Below are 27,249 nucleotides of genomic sequence, written 5' to 3'. Positions count from 1 at the left end.
AATTTGGTGAATACCTGGGCATCACAGAGGGGTTCAAATGAGGGGTCAATGAGGGGAAGCGGAGATTTATTCTTCACAGTGATATCATCATCATGGGCGGAGGGTTTCTCCCTTCAGTCTCCTCTTCAGGAGGTAAAATGCATGTTCTAGTGGGTGAAGGTTGACTTGGCCAGTCTAAGACCTTCCACTTTTTTCCCCTGATGAAGTCCTTTTTTGTGTTGGCAGTGTGTTTTGGGTCATTGTCTTGTTGCATGAGGAAGCTTCTCCCGATTAGTTTGGATGCATTTTACTGTAAACTGCCAGACAAAATGGTTTTGTAGACTTCACAATTCATTCTGCTGCTACTATCATGAGTTACATCATCAATAAAGATTAGTGAGCCCACTCCAGAAGCAGCCATGCAAGCCCAAGGCATGACACTACCTCCACCATGTTTCACAGATGAGCTTGTGTGTTTTGCATCATAAGCAGATCCTTTCTTTCTCCATGCTTTGGCCTTTCCATCACTTTGGTCGCGGTTAACCTTGGTCTCATTAGTCCCAAATACTTTGGTCCAAAACTTTTGTGGCTCATTTCTGTACTTTTCTGCAAAATCCAATCTAGCCTTCTGATTCTTTTTGCTGATGAGTGTTTTGCATCTTGCCCTTAAAAAGTATTTTCCCAAGTGTTTAATCAATCTATGTAATGTATAAGCACTGAAATAAATTGACTTTTCTAACATAAAAAACAATAAGTACACTTTATAAAGCAAATCTGTTAAGCTCGGAACATTCAAGTTTATATCATAGCACTTTCAGTTTTTGCTCTTATTTTGAAACTCTAAATTGCACAACTTCCAGCAACGGACTGACACTGACTTGACCATCGCCACACGGTGCAAATCATGTCAATTAGACTCCTCAAACAACATGATACAAATGCATGCAAAATTAATAAATGTTTAAGGCACTTAAATTATAAAGATTATCATATTTCCTTGAGAGACAAATTACATTGTAGTCAATTCCACAGTCTCACTGCAGACAGCTGATCAAGCAGACAGCTAGGATGGCACACAGTACGAGGAGACAGCTGGGAAGGATGCGCAGATTTGATTTGAGGGTGCATGGCATTTGTTTAAGGGAGCCGTGCCCCCTCTTGCCTCAGCTATAGCTGGTCCCGGCACTGCATATTGTACTGTACTGTCCCATAGCTGGTCAGAGTGAATGTGCTACATATGTGCCTGCCTGGCACATATGTTAGCCTACAGTTAGCCTAGTGTTGCTACATGCTAGCTTTGTCTCGCGGCAGTTTAAAAGATGCATACAAGCAGCGGCATGAAGTGATCTTAACATGATATCTTGGCATGTCTCCTCCTCATCTAACACCATACAGTATGTTCTAACTGGCAATGATAGGGTATATTAAAATGAGCTAATAAATAAAAAGATGTTAAAAAGACATAACAGAGGTTATCTTGTTGTTATCTTGGCATAGTTATCGATATATATCTTATCTTGGCGTTGTTATCTATATATATATATAAAAATATATATATTTTTTTTATTTCTGCTACAGCTCAACTGTAGCAGAAATGTTTTTGTACCTTTTACCAGATCTGTGCTTCGAGACAATTAATTCACGTTGGCTGTAATCAAGCTTTTAAATGATTTTTCGTAAACTCAAGCACTTTTTCCTCACGCACGGGAATTCTATTGAACAAGCTGGTCAAAAACTCAACAGCCACCTCTCCTAGATGCTTCCATACCTCCACAGGAATGTTATCAGGACCAACTGCCTTTCCATTTGTCATCCTCTTTAATGCCTTTCTAACTTCACCCTTACAAATCATTGCCACTTCCTGGTCCACCACACTTGTCTCTTCTACTCTCCTTTCTCTCTCATTTTCCTCATTCATCAACTCCTTGAAGTATTCTTTCCATCTAGCTAGCACACTGCTGGCACCAGTCAAGATATTTCCATCTCTATCCTTAATCACCCTAACCTGCTGCACATCGTTCCCATCTCTATCCCTCTGTCTGGCCAGCCTGTATAGATCCTTTTCTCCTTCTTTAGTGTCCAACCTGGCATACATGTCATCATATGCCTCTTGTTTGGCCTTTGCCACCTCGACCTTTGCCCTGTGTTGGATCTCAATGTATTCCTTTCGCCTCTCCTCGGTCCTCTCAGTGTCCCACTTCTTCTTAGCTAACCCTTTTCCTTGTATGATTTCCTGTACTGTGAGGTTCCACCACTAAGTCTCCTTCTCTCCTTTCCTTCCAGAAGATACACCAAGTACTCTCCTGCCTGCCTCTCTGATCACCTTGGCTGCAGTGGTCCAGTCTTCTGGAAGCTCCTCCCGTCCACCGAGAGCCTGTCTCACCTCTTCCTGAAAAGCTGCATAAAACTCGTCCTGTCTCAGCTTCCACCACATGGTTCTCTTCTCTGCCTTTGTCTTCCTAATCTTCCTCCCCACCACCAGAGTCATTTTACACACCACCATCCTATGCTGTCTAGACACACTCTCCCCTACCACTACTTTACAGTTGGTAACCTCCTTTAGATTACATCGTCTGCACAAGATGTAATCCACCTGCGTGCTTCTACCTCCGCTCTTGTAGGTCACCCTATGTTCGTGTCTCTTCTGGGAAAAAGTGTTCACTACAGCCATTTGCATCCTTGTTGCAAAGTCTACCACCATCTGTCCCTCCAAGTTCCTTTCCTGGATGCCGTACTTACCCATCACTTCTTCATCACCCCTATTACCTTCACCAAAATGTCCATTACAATCTGCACCAATTACGACTCTCTCTCTGTCTGGGATGCTCAGAACTACTTCGTCTAGCTCCTTCCAGAATTTCTCTTTCACCTCTAGGTCACATCCTACCTGTGTGGCATAGCCACTAATCACATTACACACAACACTCTCAATTTCAAGTTTCAGCCTCATTACTCGATCTGATACTCTTTTCACCTCCAAGACATTCTTAGCCAACTCTTCTTTAAAAATAACCCCGACTCCATTTCTCTTCCCATCTACACCACGGTAAAATAATTTAAACCCTGCTCCTCAACTTCTAGCCATACTGCCTTTCCACCTGGTCTCCTGGACACACAATTTATCAACCTTTCTCCTAATCATCATTTCAACCAACTCCCAAGATTTTCCTGTCATAGTCCCAACATTCAAAGTCCCCACATTCAGTTCTAGGCTCTGTGCTTTCCTCTTCTCTTTCTGCCGAAGAATCCGCTTTCCACCTCTTCTTCTTCTTTGATTTCGACCCACAGTAGCTGAATTTCCAATGGCGCCCTGCAGGCGACCGATCCGGTATGGAATTCTTTGGATGAACGCTCATATTTGTTTGGCAAAGTTTTAAGCCGGATGCCCTTCCTGACGCAAACCTCTGCATTTATCCAGGCTTGGGACGGGCCTACAGTTTGCACTGACTTGTGTTCCCCCATAGGCCAGCATAAAAAAGAGACACTGCTTTGTTTAAATATAGAATGTTTAATTGTTCTTTGTTTTATGCATCGGTTTTACATTAAACTTTAACTGGGAGTGGCGAATTAACAGATAGTCTCCCATTTCTTGACAAGAGTGAGAAGAGGCGCTGAAAAATATTTTTGAAAAAGTGTGTTTTAATAAAGTTACATTTGTTTTGATAAGTACAACTATTAAAATAACATAAGAAATATAAAATAAAAATAAATATAAATCAAATATGTTTGCTGGTAGATCTGGAATGGATCTTCTACGGTTTACTGTATTACTGTTTTAGGATCCCACCACAACGGAGTGAAATTTTTGTACACTCACGATGTGTGTGTGTGTGTGTGTGTGTGCACGTGCGTGTGTTACCTGTGTTGTAGTGCTTGGTACAGTATCTTAGGTCAGAGTCATCTTTAAGGATGAACTGTGGGAGCGTCAGCCCTTCAGCCACTTGGACTGGTCCATTCTCCTGCCACTCAAAGATCAGGTCATTCATGGTGTAACCAACTGTAAAAGGCAATACATACAACGCAGGATAAATTATTTTCATTCAAGTTGTGGGGCAGTAGGAGCTTATCAGTAAGGACTTGGGTTTCAGAACCAGAGGTTCACAGATTAAATGCCACTGCCTGACTACTGTCGAGATGCCCTGAGCAAGGCAATGAACCCTCCAAAACAGTATAGGTGGATGTCACAATTTGTGCTCACCATCACTATGCTTGCACTATGCTTGCATGCCTGCATGTGTGTGGTCTGCTTCTCTTTATGGAGCATAATGATCATTATAATGAAGTAAATTATGGTTATTTTAAAAATAAATTTATTCACAGAACAATTGAAAGTGGAGGTAGTCTTAATAAAAATGGAGACAATTTCTCAATTCTAAATGTAGATAAATTAGAGCTATACTTTTACTATTAATTTATGTTTTATTTCAAACCCATTGTGGTACACCACTCAGGGGTCAGTTAATCTGATACGTGCACTTCTGAAGTTGGTACTGTTGTCAAGCTAATTAAAAAGAGGCCTAAAATATTTCGAGATAACTTTTTGTCTTCTAATGAGTCGTCTTTCTCTGTTGAGACTTTAATAAACTAGAAGAAATTGAGAAAATATTGATATTTATAATTGTCATTGGTATCGATTATTCTGTGATTAAACAGACAAGGAAATAAACACATAAGAAAATAGAATTTTTGTAAAAAGATAGTGAAGTCAAGAAAGAAGAAACTAAACTGTTTTGTAATGCAGAACAAAAAAGAATGTGGGATAGTAAAAGACAGGCGAGAGAGAATTCCTGAAGTGCAAGGACCCACGGAATAGAATATAACTGAATGAGTATTTCAGACAAACTCAGGTTATTTTGATGAGGTTTACACGTTTCAAAAAAATTAAAAATAAAAGTAAAAAGACAGCTTAGAAGGGGATAATAACCCACAACAGTTTGGGAAAGATATAAACTCCATAGAGTATAGAAAATTCCAAAGGAGATTGTACTAAATAATGGTGAAATTGAAAGTAAAAAAAGGCATAAAATGGAGAAAAGATTTTGCATATATATTGTCAGAATAGCGGCTCGGTGGCCGACTGGTTAGAGCGTCAGCCTCACAGTTCTGAGGACCCGGGTTCAATCCCCGGTCCCGCCTGTGTGGAGTTTGCATGTTCTCCCCGTGCCTGCGTGGGTTTTCTCCGGGCACTCCGGTTTCCTCTCACATCCCAAAAACATGCATTAATTGGAGACTCTAAATTTCCCGTAGGTGTGAATGTGAGTGAGAATGGTTGTTTGTTTATATGTGCCCTGCGATTGGCTGGCAACCAGTTCAGGGTGTACCCCGCCTCTTGCCCGATTATAGCTGGGATAGGCTCCAGCATGCCCGCAACCCTTGTGAGGAGAAGCGGCTCAGAAAATGGATGGATGGATGTTCTGACCTCTTTGTTCTGGTCAGAATCCGAGCTGCAGCGTTCTGAATGAGCTGCACCTGTTTAATGCTTGATGTGGAAAATTCATGTTTCGTATATGGGTCATTCCACAGATGTGGTGAAATGTTACGAGCAATTATTAATGGCAAAATACATTAAAAGGCATCAAATATTAACACACAACAGTATCGTCAGTAACCAGGTATCGACATGTAGATATAAAATATTGTATCAAAAATTTTCCACCTCAAATTGTTTTGCAATAAACCATGTCAAATGAATTTTTGTGTGTTTTGACCAGCGCCAAAGTGTGACAATTTAGCAGTCATAAACGGAAATGGGCACAGTATGAAAAATATCGGCAAAATCATGCAACCATGTTGAATATATTGTAGAAGTTATCATTTATTTGCTTAGCTTGCATTAGTATTATGGACAATGTTTAGAAAGAAAGATGTCTCGCCTTCAAGAAGATGACTCAGCAGGAATCATCTGAGAGAAGGACGTGACCGGGACGTGGCAGGTGTTGGTGCCATGTTTTCACCTTGAAACCCTACCCTTAGTGTGTTGTGTCTTGTAACTTAGTACTTTATGTCTTGTAAACTTAGAAACCTCCCTATTTTCAAATAAATGCAGGAGCGACGGGAGAGATTGTTTAGAGCGTGTTGAGAGGCTGTAATCTGAACAATCTCCCATGCGCCCTCCTCATGAGAAAAAGAAACCAGCGTCTTCATTCCTTTTATGTCTATTTTTTATAATGTTGGGCAAGATAAATCCAACAAACCACTTCACCAATATCTGCTAAAAAGGTGCGCCTACCACTCAACAGAAGTTAATGACATTCCACGGCGAGATTTCTTCGAGGCACTTCTTAGAAATAGGCAACGTGCTCGTAACTTTGTTGGTCAAAACGCGTTACGAGCAAGCGGCCACTCAATTGCATAACTGCAAACAAACAACGACCATTTTACGACAGCTATTTGGAATTGATGCAATAATCTCCAAAAATAATCATAGAAGGATCAATCAATTGCTTCAGAAGGAGTAGGAGACAATATTGACTTACATTTTTAAGTGTCAGTCATATTTTTGTTCGAGCGACTTGGACAAAATAACAAAAACAGTCAACTATTTTGCGACCTAGAACCATCTTCGGCTTAATGCAGCCCAATGGGCGGCACAAGCCAGTGCAAACTGTAGGCCGCTCCCAAGCCCGGATAAATGCAGAGGGTTGCGTCAGGGAGGGCATCCATCTTAAAACTATGCCAAACAAATATGAGCGTTCATCCAAAGAATTCCAAACCGGATTGTTCGTGGCCCGGGTTAACAATGTCCGCCACCGCCGCTGTCAACCTGCAGGCACCGGTGGAAATTCAGCTACTGTGGGTCGAAGTCAAAGAAGAAGAAGTGGTGGAAAGCGGGTTCTTTGGCAGAAAGAGAAGAGGAAAGCACAGAGCCTAGAACTGAATGTTGGGACTTTTAATGTTGGGACTATGACAGGAAAATCTCGGGAGTTGGTTGACATGATGATTAGGAGAAAGGTTGATATATTGTGTGTCCAGGAGACCAGGTGGAAAGGCAGTAAGCCTAGAAGTTTAGGGGCAGGGTTTAAATTATTTTACCATGGTGTAGATGGGAAGAGAAATGGAGTCGGGGTTATTTTAAAAGAAGAGTTGGCTAAGAATGTCTTGGAGGTGAAAAGAGTATCAGATCGAGTGATGAGGCTGAAACTTGAAATTGAGGGTGTTATGTGTAATGTGATGAGTGGCTATGCCCCACAGGTAGGATGTGACCGAGATGTGAAAGAGAAATTCGAGAAGGAGCTAGACGAAGTAGTTCTGAGCATCCCAGACAGAGAGAGAGTCGTAATTGGTGCAGATTGTAATGGACATGTTGGTGAAGGAAATAGGGGTGATGAAGAAGTGATGGGTAAGTTCGGTATCCAGGAAAGGAACTTGGAGGGACAGATGGTGGTAGACTTTGCAAAAATGATGCAAATGGCTGAAGTGAACACGTTTTTTCCAGAAGAGGCACGAACATAGGGTGACCGACAAGAACGGAGGTAGAAGCACGCAGGTGGATTACATCTTGTGCAGACGGTGTAATCTGAAGGAGGTTACCGACTGTAAGGTAGTGGTAGGGAGAGTGTGGCTTGACAACATAGGATTGTGGTGTGTAAAATAACTCTGATGATGGGGAGGAAGATTAGGAAGACAAAGGCAGAGCAGAGAACCATGTGGTGGAAGCTGAGACAGGACGAGTGTTGTGCAGCTTTTCGGGCAGAGGTGAGACAGGCTCTCGGTGGACGGGAGGAGTTTCCAGAAGATTGGACCACTGCAGCCAAGGTGATCAGAGAGGCAGACAGGAGAGTACTTGGTGTATCTTCTGGCAGGAAAGGAGAGAAGGAGACTTGGTGGTGGAACCTCACAGTGCAGGAAATCATACAAGGAAAAAGTTTAGCTCAGAAAAAGTGGGACACTGAGAGGACTGAGGAGAGGCGAAAGGTATACATGGCGGACCAGGAAGCCTTTCTAAGTCCTCCTTGTGACCCGCACTGTGGTGAAAGTTGCTTAAGGAGCTACGTGGATTCATACGTCACACTGCAAGACAGTCCCAGCGCCTCCTATGGTCCCAACTCCTCCTCTTCCCTCACCTTCTAAATCCTATGGCCATAATGTTCAGCCTGATCAGGCTAAATAATCACCTCTAAGAAAGAGGATTCACTGTTAGCATGCAACTTTAGCTACAATCAGTGCTGGTAAATGATTGACCGTCGATAGGTCATAGAGGAGCACCAGATAGGTCATAAAAGCCGAGCAACGACCAATCATCTGTTGTGTGAACTGACGCGCCCACACACACACACACACACACACACTTACGTAACTCGGCAGAAGAACAGAAGGGTCAGCCTCAATTGTGATAAAAACGTGTGTTAAAATCTGTATTGATGCTCCCGCTTTGACAGTTGACACAATTTTGAACCTCACAAAGAGTGACGCTCACGACGAGCTTCTGTGGTTGCACGAACTGGGCACCACCACTACTAATTTCACTCCCAATGGTGACCTCTGATGACCCACTGACAATGTCCCCCGCGAGTGATTGACATATTCCTGACCTTTTCCGTCAAACCGACTGCTTGGATGACAACGACAACATCAGAATCAGAATCAGAATCATCTTTATTTGCCAAGTATGTCCAAAACACACAATGAATTTGTCTCCGGTAGTTGGAGCCGCTCTAGTACAACAGACAGTCAATTTACAGAACACTTTGGGGACATAAAGACATTGACAAAAAACAATTGTGCAAAAAGATGCAGAGTCCTCTAGCACTTAGAGCAGTTCGAACGACTAATATTGCAATAGTCCGGTGCAATGACCATTGTGCAAAGGGCGCTGAGACTTCAAGGAGTGTATGCGGTTTAAAGTGACGAGTAGTGCGATCATCTGGGACAATGTTGGTTGTGCAAATGTTACAGATACTCCTCAATCAGTGTGCAAATGGAGCAGATGCTACTCTGGCATGAGTGGCCAGTATATGCAAATTGTGCAGCATGGCGAGACAACTACAGTGAGTGCACGAGTAATACATAATTGGCCCCACAGAAATGTGACAACGAACTCAAGTCAAAAAATTGCCAACATGTTGTAATGGAATTGGAGGTTAGGTGTTTAAGAAGTTGATCGCAAGAGGGAAGAAGCTGTTGGAATGTCTACTAGTTCTAGTTTGCGTTGATCGGTAGCGCCTACCTGAGGGAAGGAGCTGGAAGAGCTGGTGACAGACGGTCCGAGAGGATTTTGCACGCCCTTGTCTTAGTTCTGGCAGCGTGCAAGTCCTCAATGGTGGGTAGGGGGGTACCGACAATCCTTTCAGCAGTTTTGATTGTCCGTTGCAGTCGGAGTTTGTCCTTTTTTGTAGCAGCACCAAACCAGACTGTGCTGGAAGAACACAGGACCGATTCGATGACCGCTGTGTAGAACTGTCTCAGCAGCTCCGGTGGCAGGCCGTGCTTTCTCAGAAGCCGCAGGAAGTACATCCTCTGCTGGGCCTTTTTGAGGACGGAGTTGATGTTGTTCGCCCACTTCAGGTCCTGAGAGATTGTAATTCCCAGGAACTTGAAGGTCTCGACAGTTGACACAAGGCAGCTGGACAACATTAGGGGCAGCTGTGGCGAAGGATGCCTCCTGAACTCCACGATCATCTCTACCGTCTTGAGCGTGTTCAGCTCCAGGTTGCGTCGGCCGCACCACAGCTCCAGCCGCTCTGCTTCCTGTCGATATGCAGACTCGTCACCGTCCTTGATGAGGCCGATGACAGTGGTGTCATCTGCAAACTTCAGGAGTTTGACAGTCAGGGTGCGCTGAGGTGCAGTCGTTCGTGTAGAGAGAGAAGAGCAGCGGAGAGAGGACACAACCTTGGTGCGCCCCAGTGCTGATGCTGCGTGTGGATGAGGTGGCCTCCCCCAGCCTGACCTGCTGTGTCCTGCCGGTCAGAAAGCTGTAAATCCACTGGCAGATGGCAGGTGAGATGCTGAGCTGGAGAAGCTTGGTTGAAAGGAGTTCAGGGATGATGGTGTTGAACGCTGAGCTGAAGTCCACAAACAGGATCCTCGCGTAGGTCCCTGCACTGTCGAGGTGTTCTAGGATGAAGTGCAGTCCCATGTTGACTGCATCATCCGCAGACCTGTTCGCTTGGTAGGCAAACTGCAGGGGGTCCAGCAGGGGACCTGTGACACTCTTGAGGTGGTCCAGCACGAGACGTTCAAAGGACTTCATGACCACAGATGTCAAAGCGACAGGCCTGTAGTCATTCAGACCAGAAATTGCAGGTTTCTTGGGGACTGGAATGATGGTGGAGCGTTTGAAGCAGGATGGAACTTCGCACATTTCCAAAGATCTGTTAAAGATCTGAGTGAAGACTGGAACGAGCTGGTCCGCGCAGACTTTGAGGCAGGATGGGGACACATGGTCCGGTCCTGATGCTTTGTTAATCTTCTGTTGTTTGAAGATGCGTCTCACATCCTGTTCATGGATGGTTAACGCAGAAGTCAGAGGTGTGGTTGTGGTCGCGGGTGCGGCCGGGTGGGTGTGTGGAGTGAAACTGTCCTTTTCAAATCTGCAATAGAAGGTATTCAAGTCGTTGGCTAGTGTGCTATTGTTCTCAGCTTGGGGGGATCGTCGCTTGTAATTAGTCAGCGATTGGAATGCACGCCAGACTGATTTCGAGTCGTTCGCGCTAAACTGTTTTTCCAACTTTGCTGCATAGATCCTCTTTGCAATGTTAATTTCTTTAGTAAGCTGGTTTCTAGCTCGATTATACAGGGCGCTGTCCCCGCTCTGATATGCATCTTCCTTAGCTTGGCGAAGCTGCTTAAGTTTAGCAGTGAACCACGGCTTGTTGTTGTTGAATGTCCGAAATGATTTTGTTGGTACACAAACCTCTTCACAGAAACTGATATAGGATGTGACAGTGTCCGTATATTCATCCAGGTTGCCAGCTGAATTTTCAAAGACACTCCAGTCTGTGCAGTCTAAACAGCTTTGAAGTTCCATCTTTGCTTCATTGGTCCACTTTTTGACTGTTTGCACTGTAGGGTTCGCACATTTAAGTTCTTGCTTGTACGTCGGTATTAAGTGAATTAAGCAGTGATCAGACGAGCCCAGGGCTGCACGAGGTATAGCACGGTATGCGTTTTTTACCGTAGTGTAGCAGTGGTCTAAAGTATTATTTTCCCTGGTAGGACAGTCGATGTGCTGCTTGTATTTAGGGAGTTCGTGGTTGAGTTTAGCTTTGTTAAAGTCCCCGAGAATAATGAGGGGTGAGTCAGGGTGTTTTTTTTCAATTTAGTTGACTTGTTCGGCGAGCGTTAGCAATGCGGCGTTCGTGTTAGCTTGCGGTGTTATATAGACTCCAGCCAGTATGAACGATGCAAACTCACGTGGCGAGTAAAATGGTTTACAGTTCAAAAACAGCGACTCCAAATGCGGGCTGCAGTGTGTGCTGAGCACCGTGACGTCCGTACACCATTTTTCGTTTATATGGAGGCATATCCCGCCGCCCTTCGTTTTCCCCGATGATTCCATGTCGCGGTCCGCTCGATGAATGTTGAAGCCGGGAAGCATGACGGCGCCATCGGGTACAGCGTCGCAAAGCCAGGTCTCCGTGAAGCACATGGCCGCGGAACGTCCGAAGTCTTTACTGGTCTTTAACAGAAGATGAAGCTCGTCCATTTTGTTGGGTAGGGAGCGTACATTCGCGAGGTGGATCGACGGGAACGCCAATCTGTGTCCTCTCTTGCGGAGTTTCACCTGAATGCCGGCTCGTTGTCCTCTGTGGCGCCGCTTCCGCATCCATGCGCCGAAAACCGCGGACGCCGCTCCGGTGAGTAACTCGGGGAAAAAACTGAGCGGATTTTCGAAAGTTGGTGACAGAAAGTCCGGAGTAGCCTCCTTGATGGTTAGCAGGTCTCCCCTTGTGTAAGTGAGTCGTGTAAGGTCTCCAAAGACGGACGAAAAACACAAAAACAAAGACAATACTAGAGAGCACGTTACCGAGGCGACCACACTGGTAGGCGCCATCTCAGAATGACTGATGATCATCACTCATGTTCCTCAGTCTAACTTCATTGTATGACTGACTTATAAACCCTCTTATGAAGGATTTTCTTCAACCTAAGGTGTGAATTTGAGGTGTGAGATGCCCCAGCCACCTCATCTGGCTCCTCTCGATGTGGAGGAGCAGCAGCTCTACTCTGAGATCCTCCCGGATGACCGAGTTTCTCACCTTATCTCTAAGGGAAAGCCTGGACACCCTGCGGAGGAAACAAATTTTGGCCGCTTGTACCCGGGGTCTTGTTCTTTCGGACACGACCCACAGCTCCTGAACATAGGTGAGGGTAGGAACGTAGATCGACTGGTAAATTGAGAGCAGCACTCTGAACAGGAGGATTTCAAGAACTGACCCTGGCGGGACCCCGTAGGTCATTGCCCTTTGATGAGATTGAACACTTCCAATGGTTACAAAATAATTCCTTTTCTCCAGCTAAGACCTGAACCATTTAAGGACTGTTCCATTTAGTCCTACCCACGTTTCCAACCTGTTCAGCAGTATATTATAATCTACTGTATCAAAAGCCGCACTGAGATCCAACAAGAACAGAATTGACACCTTTTCCGAGTCAGTATTCAACCTTATATCATTTAGCACTTGGGTAAGAGCTGATTTTGTACTGTGATGAGTTCGGAAACCTGAATGCAATTTGTCAAAAAGTCCATTCAAGTTCAAGAAATTTCTGCGTTGATTAAAAATAACTTTCTTGACAATCTTTGCTATGAAAGGGAGATTTGAGTTGGGTCTATAGCTTTCTAACATGGAAGCGTCTAGCGTTCTATTTTTTAGACCAGGATTAATGGCAGCTACTTTAAGAGCCTTAGGAAACTTGTCTGACTGAAGTGAGCAATTGATTATTTGCTGCAAATCAGATTGCAAAGACTTCGCAATAGTTTTGAAAAGTCAGACGGTATTGAGTCAAGACAGCACAATGTTTTCAGCGCCTGAACCATTTTGTCTACTGTGTTTTGGTCAACTGTATCCAATTCTGACACAGTAAAAGAGTTTTTCCTCGGTGGCTTCAGATGTAGCATCATTTTATCATTTTGCTGATTTTTGCTGATATTAAACCTGATGGATTGTATTTTTTCACTAAAATAACAAGCAAATTAATTGCATTTATCTGCTGTTAAGAGTTCTGGAGCTATCTGACTCGGGGGTGGGGGGGTTGTGAGCTTGTCAACCACAGAGTATTGTTGATGGATTGTTGGTTAAAATTCCAAAGACTGTCTGTAGAGTTCATAGTCAATTTTAGTTTTTCTCCACTTACGCTCTGCTGTCCTACACTTTGATTTCGAGTTCTTTACCATCATTGTGCTCCCCCACGGTGTTCTGGCCAAAATTGCTTTCCTTAATTTTTGAAGAAGTGGAAAGCCATATATTTACAGGAATAATATGTGTTGTACTGTACAAAAAAAGCTTATTCTCAAGTTTTAAGAGACTTGGCCTAATAGGTATTTTTTAAACCCAAACTGAAAACTTTAAATACTGATCAAGGAGAACTTTAGCCGGATACTCTGTGTTTTATCCCATTTATCGAAAACAAACAAAACAAAAAAACAAAAACAAAGGTTTCTTAGTTGCACAGTTGAAATATGGTATTCTCCCAATGGCCATCGAAACTGGTCATTTCAATAATATCCATGAAGACAGCAGATTGTGTGAGATGAGACTTGTGAATTGAATGACATGGAGACTGAATCTTATTTTCTCCTGTATTGCACACTTTATGATGAGAGTGTCTATTTATTAATATTATACAACATAACCAGTCAGACAAGGAAACAATTAAATGGTTGTCTGATTTAGATTTTTTTGGAACTGCAGATTTTATTTCTAAAGCATGGAAAATAATTTGATATTCTGTAGCTGTTTTTGGCATGATTTCTTGTTTCGCATTCGTCCTGGTGCTGGATCATTTGATTGTTTGATGTCTAATAAGCCCATGCGAGCTGGGCTTGCAGTTGTATCCATGACATAATAATAAAAAAGTCATTCATTCACTACAGCTCTATTATATGTAAATATGTATGTTGAAACCGCATGTGCGGCACGGTGGACAACTGATTAAAATGGATTTATTTTGTAATTATTAATGTAATGTAATGTAATTATTTTCTGTATGTAATGTAATGTAATTATTTTCAAGCCGCATCTGCATTCAGTCGACGGAGACAGATTACCTAGGCTGTTATGTTTACACTGATATAATCATTTAAATGACTATGCTCTGACGATGATGACCTTGTTTGATTAAGATTAAAAATGGTAAAGAGTAGAAAAACAAACCACTGAGCTATGTAATAGGTGAAGCTTTAAAAAAACAGCATTAAACTGGTGCTCAATTAAGCATTTTTTTAAAAAAGCGGAACAGCTGGTACAAGACAGGTACACGCCTAAAGCCATACACAAAAGATGTAGTTGGTCTTGTTTCTTAAGATTCAGTTGTGTGTGTGTGTGTGTGCAAGTGTGTTAAAAGACTATATGTGCACTGACAACCCCCCACTACCAAACCTAAAAAAGAAAAAAAAGACCAAAAAAAAGTGGAGACCATGCCCTCAGTCTCTCGTGTGTTTGTAGTCATTTTCCAATTCTGGAGTCATGAAACTGTTGTTGCAGTTTAACTGCTTATGTCTAACTAACAAATATGAAATCCTCACATTATAACTACAAAACTCAATCATATGAGCAGTGATTAAAAATCACAGCACAACAAAAACACAAACCCCTTCAAACCTATACCTCAAATCCATGTGAAATTTTGACAAGAAAAGCCTCTGTAAGCAACAGTTCATATTAAAATTAAATGGAAGTGGAATTGGCTCAAGGCTTTTTTCTCTTGAAAAAGCATCATGGTTCTGTTGAACATGTGTGTCGTTCTGTTTCCTGTAGTCTCAGCATCATTACATCAGAGTGAGCCACATCATCTCACCAAAAATATTCTCATATACACACATACAATTATGATGAGTTGATCTTTGTATGATAAAAGCCGCGGTTAGTGTGCTCAAGCAGAAAAAAACACTGAAGACAAATCTGGTATTCGTGTCCCCTGGGGTCAGGCTCTGCTCCCGATTGGACAAAGGACGAATTAGTTTTCACAGAAATTAGGTTACCAATTTATGACTTTTTGAGTTTCCTTAAAAAGCTGTAGCCACGTGTCTGTTTTTAAAATAAGTCCCGTAAGGGGAATAGACAATGACACTATATTACTTCCGCAATGGTTAGGAATGACAAAGTGGGGAATACGAGTAAGGAGAATTAAAAATTGCAGTATGGCATATCTTTACAGTACTAAATACTACTACAACTGAATTGTGTGTGTTTTACTAAGGCAATATCCTAGAACAGACTATTCATATTCAAACTGTTTTCTATGGATCTTAGAGATTTGACTGGACTATATATACATCCATCCATTTTCTGAGCCGCTTCTCCTCACTAGGGTCGTGGGCGTGTTGGAGCCTATCCCAGCTGTCATCGAGCAGGAGGCGGGGTACACCCTGAACTGGTTGCCAGCCAATCGCAGGGCACATACAAACAAACAACGATTCACACTCACATTCACACCTACGGGCAATTTAGAGTCTCCAATTAATGCATGTTTTTGGGATGTGGGAGGAAACCGGAGTGCCCGGAGAAAACCCACGCAGGCAAAGGGAGAACATGCAAACTCCACACAGGCGGGGCCGGGGATTGAACCCAGGTCCTCAGAACTGTGAGGCTGACGCTCTAACCAGTCGGCCACCGTGCCGCCTGGACTATATACACACAGTTGAAATCGGACGTTTCCATACAGTATATATAAAGAGATTTCTTTTTTTTTTCCTCAACGTCTGACATGAAATCAGACTAAACTTTTCCTGTTTTAAGGCAATTAGGATTACCAAAATTATTTCTATTTGCTGATGCCATCTATTTTGTGAAGAAACCAGGAGCCTGGTATTTGAGCATTTGAGCCTGGAGCAAAACATCCCGACAACATGATGCTTCCACCTCTGTATTTGAAAGTTGGGATGGAGTTCTCGGGCTTGCAAGATTCCCCCTTTCTCCTCCAAACGTACCAATGCTCATTATGGCCAAACAGTTCAATTCTCCAGAAATGTTGGTCTTCGTCCCTGTGTGCATTTGCAAACTTTAATTGGGCTTTTTTTGTTTCATTTGGAATGATGGCTTCTTCCTGGCAGAGTGTATTTTCAGCCCATGTCAGTACAGTGGTCGTTTCACTGTAGCTAATGACACACTCTTACCAACTACAGCCAGCATCTTCACAGGGTCTTTTTATTTTGTTCTTGGGTTGATATGCAGATTTCGGACCGAAGCATGTGCATCCCTGGGACATAGAACCCGTCCCCTTCCTAAGCGGTATGATGGCTGGACATTCCCATGGAGTTTATACTTGCGTATAATTGTTTGAACAGATGAACGTGGCACCTTCAGGCATCGAGAAATTGCACCCAAGGATGAACCAGACTTTTGCAGGTCCACAATTATCTTCCTTAAATTTTGGCTGATTTATATTTACTTTTCTGAATAATTTGCTAATAATAATTCCGCTGAAATTGAGCGTTTTTCGAGCATGAACGGCCTTTTTCAGGTCATGCCACTGCATTTCAAATGGACTTTGACTTGGTCACTCCAAAACCTTCATTTTGTTTTTTTTTAAGACGTTGACTTGACGTTTTTAAGAAGTTGACTTGCTGGTGTGTTTTGGATCGTTATCCTGCTGCAGAACCAAGTGTGCTTCAGCTTGAGGTCACAAACTGATGGCTGAACATTCTCCTTCAGGATTTTTTGTTAAAGACCAGAATTCATGGTTCAATCAATAACAACAAGTTGTCCAGATCTTGAAGGAGCAAAGCAGCCCAAGACCATGACACTACCACCACCTTGGTTGACTGTTGGTAGGATGTTCTTTTTATGAAATGCTGTGCTACATTTATGCCAGATGTCACAAAAAGTTTCATCTCGTCAGTCCATATAATATTCTCCCAAAGGTCTTGGGAATCATTCAGATGGTTTTCGCCTTGGAGCTCTGGAATGGATGCCATTTTTGCTCAGTCTCTTCCTTATTGTTGTGTCATGAACACTGACCTTAACTGAGGCAAGGGAGGCCTGCAGTTCTTCAGAAGTTGTTCGTTTGTGGCCTCTTTGGATGAGTCATTACTCTTGGGGTAATCTTTGTAGGATGGCCACTCCTGGGAAGGTTCACCGCTGTTCCATCATTTCTCCATTTGAGGTTAATGGCTCTCTCTTTATGGTTCGCTGGAATCCTAAAGCTTAAGAAATGGCTTTGTAACCCTTTGCAGACTCGCAAAGTAATTGCAAAACATAACGATGGCATTGGTATCAGGCGCATATCTAAGCTTCTAAATCTTTCAGTGAGCACGGTTGGGATCATAATACGTAGGTGGAAAGCCAATCACCACCATCCATTTGCCTCGATCAGGTGCTCCGCGCAAGATTTCTGACAGAGGAGTGCAAATAATAATCAAAAGAGTTGTCCAAGACCCAAGGACCTCCTGTAGAGAGCTTCAAAAAGACCTGGAATTAGCAGGTACTGTTGTCACAAGCAAAACAGTCAGTAATGCACTCCGCCGCCATGGCCTGTATGCACACTCATCACGCAAGACCCCATTGCTGAAAGATAACTCAAAGCTTGTCAAAGCTTCTTTAAAGTTTGCTGAACAACATTTGGACAAACCAGTTAAATCATGTGAGAATATAGTCTGATGAGAGCAAAATGTAGCTCTTTGGGTGCCATAATGCACAAGACGTTTGGAGGAGGAATGCCACTGCACATCACCCTAAACAGACCATATCAACAGTGAAGTTCAGAGGTGGGGACATGATGATGTTGGGGCTGCTTTTCAGAAAAGGTTCTGGTAAACTTCAAATTATTGAAGGAAGGATAAATAGGCAAATCTACCGAGACATTCTTGATAAAAAATCTGCTGCCATCTACGAGGATGATGAAAAATAAACGAGGGTGGACATTTCATCAGGATCCAAAACATACTGCCAAGGAAACTTCATCCATCCATCCATTTTCTGAGCCGCTTCTCCTCACTAGGGTCGCGGCCGTGCTGGAGCCTATCCCAGCTATCGTCGGGCAGGAGGCGGGGTACACCCTGAACTGGTTGCCAGCCAATTGCAGGGCACATACAAACAAACAACCATTAGCACTCACAGTCACACCTCCGGGCAATTTAGAGTCTCCAATTAATGCATGTTTTTGGGATGTGGGAGGAAACCGGAGTGCCCGGAGAAAACCCACACAGGCACGGGGAGAACATCCAAACTCCCCACAGGCGGGGCCGGGAATTGAACCCCGTTCCTCAGAACTGTGAGGCTGACGCTCTAACCAGTCGCCCACCGTGCCACCCCAAGGAAACTTGATTGGTTTAAAGAAATAAATAAAGCTGCTAGAATGGCCCAGCCAATCACCTGACTTGAATCCAATCTGTGGAAATAACTGAAATTCAAGGTCCATAAAAGAAGCCCACGGAACCTTCAAGATTTGAAGACTGCTTGTATTGAGGAAGGCGCCAAAATCACACCAGGGCAACGCATGGGACTAGTTTCTCCATGCAGGAGGCGTCTTGAAGCTGTCATTGCAAACAAAGTCTTTTGTACAAAGTATTAAATAAATACCAGTTGGTACGTTCAATACTTTTTCCCTGTCATTTCACATTATTACACATAACTTAATTTCTGAGCTTATTTGTTCTACTTTCTTTGTATGTATGTATTACTTGGGTTGTTCCCAACATTTGGTGAAATTTTCATGTCAATACCAACTTTGGAAATATATTTAGTGAGAAAAATGGTGATGTTAAATGTATATATATACAGTGGAACCTACTACTGCCGTTATGTGACGATCATTGACTCAGTGCATAAACAAAACAAACAAAAAAAAAATTTCCAGCAAGAGAAGCAATACGTCACAGTTCAACTGAATGAATGGCGTGCAAAATTATTTAAAAGTCTGATGGAATTGTTTTATAGGTTTAAAAAAACTGGCGTCTGCTCAAGAATATTTTTGAGTGCTGTATTGGTATTTGTGTGTAGTACTTACAGCTTTCTAATTGCATAATGCAGGTCTGAACATCCATGGGGAAGTTTTTTAGATCCATGGGACATGAGAGAGTTAACGTTAGCCTGAAAGCATACAGAAAAGAGTATAAATGAGAAGTAAGTGAAACAGTAACAGCGTTGAACTGAATTTAAAATGATGCACAGATTCCACATTCACGGGTTTTGGAGGACACATTTTTACTAACTCCTCAGACACTTTAAACCAACTGGCAATGGTTCTTTTGAAAAACAAAATGCTGCCGGTTAAGTACTTTTCGTTTGATAGCTTGGCCGATTCAGTATACTTCTCACATAAACTTCAGTTCCCAGCATGCATTGCACCATTCAATGCTGAAATTTTTCCGTATTAAGGAAATTAATCATTATTGTTCAAGTGTGTTTGTGTTACCCGTAGTTCATTAAATGTAAGTCTTAATTAACTGCCGTCTTACATTTATGTTGCACTTTGGATGAAACCCTGACTGTGAGTTGTGTGCAAAATAGCAACCTCCTGGTCAGTTACGTAAATTTGTGATAAGGGATAAAGTTTTAATTGCCTATATTAATAGTTTATACCACAAATATTCCATAAACTATGATATGTAAACAATTTAATAGCATTTCATACACTTACAAACATCTTTAAACATTGCTGTACTCTTAAAAATGCAGTATTGTACAGTCCAGGAAAACGGGAAATCACACATCTTTTCTGCTTTCCTTGCTCTGTGTAGTCAAGTTGCCGCCTCCACTCATATTACAAAAATAAGACAATGTCATTACTGTCATAGTCTGTTGCATGTTTTTGTTTGCACATTAAGGACGACAGTACTATTTTTGCATTAATTCCTCATTAAAAAAATTATAAAAAAATAAAAACACCTTTCCATTAACACATTTTTCCTCATGTTTTTGAGCTTGTACGGTGAAAGCTGCAGCTGGCTATTAATGTGGACGAAAAGGGTAGCAACAATAGGGAAAGGACATGCCAGTAATTTGACGGTAGTAGCAACATTCAATATTGAAAAAAAAAAAAAAAAAAAAAAAACTATGGGCGACACAGTGGACGACTGGTTAGCACATCTGCTTCACAGTTCTGAGGACCCGGGTTCAAATCCGGCCACACCTGTGTAGAGTTTGCATGTTCTCCCCGTCCATAAGTGGGTTTTCTCCGGGTACTCCGGTTTCCTCCCACATCCCAAAAACATGCAAAGAAGATTAATTGAAGACTAAATTGCCCGTAGTTGTGAATGTCACTGAAAATGGTTGTTTCTTTGTATGTGTCCTGCGATTGGCAAGTGGCCAGTTCAGGGTGTACCCCGCCTGTCGCCCAGAGTCAGCTGGGATAAGGCTCCAGCACGCCCGCGACCCTAGTGAGGATAAGCGATACGGAAGATGAATGAATGAATGAATGAATGAATATACAGTATATCATAGGTTTAAAAAAAAATTCCAATATCGTGCAGCCCTATTATAAGTAATTAAAAACAAGATATCCGTCGAATACGAGGTCCTCCGGGAGCCGCCATATTTACGGCGTGTATAAACGATGACATTACCGTGCATTCACGTCGAGACGGAGCATGCGCGGACAGCACATTTCCCGGCTCTATTCCGAATGAGAGTTTACATGGCAAAAATGTACTTCTGATCAGTTTGGAAAAAGGAATATTCCACCCCTGTGAAACTGAATGAAATTCCTTTCGGATTCGGCCTGTTTATTCTGATTGTGGTGTTTCAATATAATATTCAATATAGTATTTTCTTTCAGTTTGGGCTTCTAAACTGATTACAATCGGAATAGAAGGCTCCTTGTAAACCAGGCTATACTGTACAAAACACAAGACTACGTATACCAAAAGCAACGGGACATTTTGACAACTGCAACTTCAGAACTGTTTTCCCAAAGTACATACAGTACATATGTGTACATACTGTAAACAGTAATTTGCCATGACAGTAAAAACAATAATTTTCAGATTTCTTTACATGTTACAAATCGGCAATTTTCTACTGATAAAGGGGGGCAATTGCTGAACTGTGAATGTGCGGGGGTTGACTTTATTCGACCATTTTATTATGTTTTATGTATATTTGTGGGGTTTTTGTGTTGTATTTTAGTTTATGCTTTGTATATTCTCTTTGCGTGAACCGGACGTTTGCTGAGGGACTGCTGGACCGTTTCCCAACTTCTTTTTTACCATATGTACACAGTCACCCTAAAACTCACCTTATAGAGTATAAAACATTTCCATTCTTAAAAATCCGCAGCAACTTGTTGTCTGTTGTAACCTCGTGGAAGTGTGCACCCTTCTCATTGGCGAAGAACAGATCTGGCTTCCAAATGGAGTCTAACATAGAGGGATCCAAGTCCAAAGAGTCATCTGGATATTCTGCATAGGCAAGCCTGGGATCATTCCACTGCTGACGAAGGAAGATATTCACGCGATAGTCCTAAATGCACAAGAAATAACATGGGTTCATTATGGAGATTGATCCATACTATGGCATCTGAAATGGATCTCTTCCAAAGCCGTTTGGACGTTGTATAAAACATAAATAAAAACAGAATACAATGATTTGCCTATGTTGAATTGTCTACACTCCAAAGACAAGATATATCATGTTGAAACTGATATCCATCCATTTTCTACACCGCTTATCCTCACAAGGGTCACGGGTGTGCGGGAGCCTATCCCAGCTAACCGCGCGAAAGGCGGGGTACACCCTGAACTGGTCGCCAACCAATTGTAGGGCAGATATAAACAAACAACCAGTCGCACTCACATTCACACCTACGGGCAATTTAGAGTCTCCAATTAATGCATGTTTTTGGGATGTGGGAGGAAACCGGAGTGCCCGGAGAAAACCCACACAGGCACGGGGAGAACATCCAAACTCCACACAGGCGGGCCAATTGAACCCCGTTCCTCAGAACTGTGAGGCTGACGTTTTCAATAAACCTAGCTTGCAACTACATATATATATATATATATATATATATATTGCAAATATTCACTCATTTTGAATATGATGCTGGCAACACATTCTGTGACAGGGACATGTTTACCACAGTGTTACCTTTCCTTTTAACAACAGTCAATAAGCATTTGTGAACTGTGGACACTAATTGTTGAAGCTTTGTAGGTGAAATTCTTTCCCATTCTTGCTTGATGTACAACTTCATTTGCTCAACAGTCCGATGTCTGCGTTGTTGTATTTTGCACTTCATAACGCGCCACACATTTTCAATGGGATACAGGTCTGGACTGCTGGCAGGCCAGTCTAGTACTCGCAACTCTTTTACAACGAAGCCACACTGTTGTAACGTGCAGAATGTGGCTTGGCATCGTCTTGCTGAAATAAGCTTGTACATCCCTAAAAAAGACGTTGCTCGGATGGCAGTATATATATTGCTAAGACCTGTATAAACAGTACCTTTTAGCACTACTGATGCCTTCACAGATATGCAAGTTACCCATGCGATTGGCACGAACACACCCCCATACTATTCCAGATGTTGCCTTTCAAACTTTGTGCTGATAACTATCCGGGTGGTCCTTTTCCTCTTTGGTCCGGAGGACACAATGTCCATGATTTCCAAAAACAATTTGAAATGTAGACGACAGCACACTTTTTTACTTTGCGTCAGTCCATCTCAGATGAGCTTGGGCCTAGAGAAGCCAGTGGCTATTCTGGGTGTTGTTGATATGTGGGTTTCACTTTGCATGGTAGAGTTTTGACTTGCATTATGAGATGTGGCGACGAACTGAAAATGGTTTTCTGAAGTGTTCCTGAGCCCACGTGGCAATATCCTTCATACAATTATGATGGTTTTTAATGCAGTGCCGCCTGAGGGCTCGAAGGTTACAGGCATTCAATGTTGGTTTTTGGCCTTGCCACTTACGTAGAACGATTTCTCCTGATTCTCTTAATCTTTGGATGATATTATGGACCGTCGATGCTGAAATCCCTAAATTCCTTGCAATTGTATGTTGACAAATGTTGCTCTTAAACTGTGACTATTTGCTGACGCAGTTTTAGCAGACATGCGCTCCGCAAACTGAGGTGTCAAAGGGACTCCCAACCACTTGAGAACGCCACTCCTCCACGCTGCCCTGCTGTGAGGCGGCGACAAAGAGAATGCCTGGTGTATGTCAAGTGGACCTTAACCTAATTAGCAGCTTCCCATCAAATCTTGATTCCTGGCTTCAAAAGACTCCTTCCCCAACCAAAAGGTTGAGAGACTCTCCCTTCAAGGAGACTATGTGGTTAATATTCAAACATGCACGTGAGGCGCCACCCACTGGCGTTGAGAGGAACTGCAAGCGCCAACCCGTGGCCGCGCCTTTGATGTTTGTTAACAAAAGATAAAATGTCCGTTTTGATATCTTACAAACTCTGTAGAAATATTCCAAATGTATGCCTTTGTGTCAGTGTCACTATTGTCAGTTTGACAGGGCCTCTGCAAGATTTTGAAAGCTGTTCCTCGTGACTTGAAATCAAACAGGACGAAATGTTGTATTGAACAATAAGCAACCGATCTGTCACGACCAAAGTTTAAACAATCAGAATCAGAATCAGAATGATTCTATGCGTGAGAGTACAAATTTTAGATTAATATGATCTTAAACCCATTTGATCAAATTTGTAGACAAGATTCAGGCTGATATGTGTGGTCTTCTCCAAGTCGGCAATCCTCTTCCTACTCCCCGCCTCTGGGGTATTTAACTCTTAACTCACACCTTCTCCCGCTAGTCTAGTCTTGTGTTTTTTCATCTCCTCTTACCTTGCTGGCAGCTTTCCAGCTGGGCAGGCCGTCGGCGAACCCTCCCAGTTTCCCCTTTCTTTTGTGCTGGCACACGGCTTGGTAACCGCGAGCCGGGATAGAACCGACATGGCAAGCGGTATAGCTCTGAAATTGCCAGCGAGCCCCCAAAAGAGGCAGGAAAAGAGACGTCTGGTTCTCCCAAGACGACCAGCCATTGATCTTCTCCCGCCTCTTTTATTTTGTTTTTATTTTTCTACATCTTTTTTGTCTGCAACCAAATCTGTCGCCTTGCTTCCAGAGCCACTTCCAAAGAGAGACTACCACCCACCAGCTTGAATTTGCAGTCGTGAGTAAACGTGGCAACTTTGCCAGACTACAATATTAGTGCCTAATAATTTCGGGGAAAGTACTTTCTTCAGACAAAATCTCAACTTTGTCCGCTCTTTCTCTCGCTCTGACTCAACGCATTAAACACTCACACGCTCATTTATTTTACCCCAGTGACCACACACATGATGTCCTCTTTTCCATTTTCGTACGCCTAATTTTCTTTCTCTCTTTTACCATTAGTGTTATTTTCTTGTTGTAGTTTGTAGTTGTAGCTTTGTGTTTCCTTAGATGTCATTAAAAAGACCATAAAATTCCACTCTTGGTTGTATTTTGTGTGTTCGGAGTTTAAGTAAACCTCTGTATTCTAGAACTCAAAATGTCATAAAGTGGAGCAATCTTCAGATTACGAGACTGATAAAAACAGGTTTGTCGTCATTTCTCCTAAAGTTTATACTTATAAAAAGTGACGTGGTGCCCTTTCGAGACATTTGTTTGATTTTAACAATTGAACTTAAAATTACGATAAACCGGAAGTAATGCAAGCGTTGCTTCCGACTTATTATTTTCTCCTAAATTAATTACATTTTTATTTGACCAATATACGCTACACAGTTGATCACCAAGTGGCAAACCTCGCCCCAGCCTTGCTTGTGAACAACTGAGCCATTCAGAAATGCTCCTTTTATACCCTATGCTGACCCTCACCTGTTTCCAATAAAACTGCTCACCTGTGGAATGTTCCAGAAGGTATTTTTTCAGCATTGCTCAATTTTCCCAGGGCACATACAAACAAACAACCATTCGCACTCACATTCACACCTACGAGCAATTTAGAGTCTCCAATGAATGCATGTTTTTGGGATGTGGGAGGAAACCGGAATGCCCGGAGAAAACCCACACAGGCACAGGGAGAACATGCAAACTCCACACAGGCAGAGCAGGGGATTGAACCCCGGTCCTCAGAACTGTGAGGCTGACGATCTAACCAGTCGTCCACCGTGCCGCTGGTTTTAACCCAGTGGAATGAAACGAGACCTCTTTAATCACGGTAACGAATGTTTCAATTGTATGTGGTTGTGGAGAACACTGTAATATTTGCAATGTGGCATTTGTGTTGTGTAGGGTAAAACATTTCATGCGGTTCAGTTGGCAAACAGATTTGACATCAGACATTCAAATTTGCAGAAATACAATCACTAGTGGCACTATTCCGAGAGTAACGCTGGTGGCGTTCATGTAAAGTTCTTACAATATTATATAAGATTCAAGTCCAGTTGAAGATTGTGCTTAGTTGCCGGGGTTGCAGTAGTTTTCCACTACCTGTTGGTGTCGCTAGTGCTCCATCCATTGTCCCAGCCATTATGAGCAAATGCCACTGAAAACAGTGGTAAAGAAAAGTCTTTGTTGGTGAGACTCTTCAGGCTGGCTGGGGGTGGAAGTTAATTAATTTAGTGTCCGGGTGAGAAAACAAATGTCTTTGTCTCAGCTTTGATGCTACTTGGGACTGGCTTGTAATTAATTTAGCATCCGTGTGCGACCCAGACTTCAACAATCTAACTTTCTACAAAACTAACGTGGTTCGTTAATTGCAGGCAATTTTGAAAAAAGAGCCAAGAAAAAATCTTACCAATTCAAGGTTATTCCCAGTTTCGAGTTCCCTTATGATTGTACGACCTGTGTGGAACCTTACGCAGCACATTGTGAAGGCATGCTTGTCATTTTGGTTTCCACAAACATCGAATGCACTTTGCCCCCCACTAGCTTAGCGTACCTGTTTTTTTTTTTTTTTTAGTGTTTCACTTTTTATGTTGCGTCGTCGCTAATTTAAGAAGATTTTAAAAATAACGGTCTCATTTTTAAATTTTAAGGAGTAGAAAGTACAGATATTTGTGTTTAAAAAGTAAGGAGTAAAGGTAAAAAGTCGCCAGAAAAATAAATACTCACGTAAATAGATACCTGAAACACCTACTTACGCACAGTAACGAAGTACAAGTACTTCATTACTTCCCAACTCTGCAAGTGAGGGAAGAATTGAGTGGGAGATCGACAGGCAGATTGATGCAGCGTCTGCAATAATGCAGACTCAGTATTTGTTGTGTTGAAAAGGGAACTGAGCCGGACTGGCCAAGCTCTCCAGTTGATTTACCAGTTGATCAACGCGCTCACCCTCACTTATTGTCCTCGGCTGTATGTTGTGACTGAAGGTTCACAAGGAGGATACAAACGGCCAAAACAAGTTTCCTAAGTGATAGAGTGAGTAGCTCGGTCACCCTGAAGGAGCTCAGAGGAGAGCCAATGCTTTTCCGCACTGAGAGGAGGCAAATGAGGTGGTACAGAGATCTGGCTATGATGCCTTCTGGATCTCTTCCTGGTGAGATGTTCCTGGCACGTCCCACCAGGAGGAGGCTTCAGGGACGACAAAGGACAGGCTGGAGAGACCATCTCTCCCAGCTGCCCTGGGAACGCCTTGGGATCTCTCCGGAAGAGCTGGAAGAAGTGGCTGGGGAGAGGTACGTCTAGGTTTCCCCATCTTAAGTTACTGGCTTGGCAACCAGACCCCAGATAACCAGAAGAAAATAGATGGACTGATGGAACCACGAGACCCCCACAAGTAACCAAACTAAATTATGTGATCTGGAAAGCAATTGGTTCTCATGTTTAAGCCCATCCATCCATTTTCCATACCGCTTATATTCACTAGTCACATGGGCGTGCTGGAGCCTATCCCAGCTAACTGTGGGCGAGACACCCTGAACTGGTTGCCAGCCAATCGCAGGGCACCCACAAACAAACAACCATTTGCAATTACATGTCAATTACAGGTTATTCATACTACAGCTCCAAATAGTAATTATTTACTTGTTTGGTCTGTGGCGGCACATTGGACGTCTTATTTTGATTTAACACAAAAGACAATCAGTCTGCTTTCATGGAGGACTACAGAAATACCAAGATGGCGCTGTATACAGTTGACCCAGTCCTTGGTGTGTCCTGTTATGCCTATTTGTGTGTGTTAATCACATGTCTGCGTGCTCTTACGCCCGTGAAGCCTCTTAAACATCA

General features: G+C 42.7%; 1 protein-coding gene across 5 annotated transcripts in view; it reads right to left on the bottom strand.

Annotated features, from left to right (window-relative positions):
• The window catches only part of glra3 (glycine receptor, alpha 3), a 111,043-nt gene that overhangs the window by 21,148 nt on the left and 62,646 nt on the right, over positions 1-27,249 (bottom strand). For all 5 annotated transcript variants that reach the window (XM_061679832.1, XM_061679831.1, XM_061679835.1 and 2 more), the window contains 3 exons: positions 21,316-21,539; positions 19,087-19,169; positions 3,839-3,976 (listed from right to left, as the gene is read on the bottom strand). In XM_061679832.1, the coding sequence (XP_061535816.1) occupies positions 3,839-3,976; positions 19,087-19,169; positions 21,316-21,539 (445 nt within the window). The remainder of the gene's footprint in view (positions 1-3,838; positions 3,977-19,086; positions 19,170-21,315; positions 21,540-27,249) is intronic.

This window comes from Phycodurus eques, chromosome 6 (assembly GCF_024500275.1).
Source record: "Phycodurus eques isolate BA_2022a chromosome 6, UOR_Pequ_1.1, whole genome shotgun sequence".
NCBI lineage: Eukaryota > Metazoa > Chordata > Actinopteri > Syngnathiformes > Syngnathidae > Phycodurus > Phycodurus eques.
This window is presented reverse-complemented; position numbering and strand designations above follow the sequence as displayed.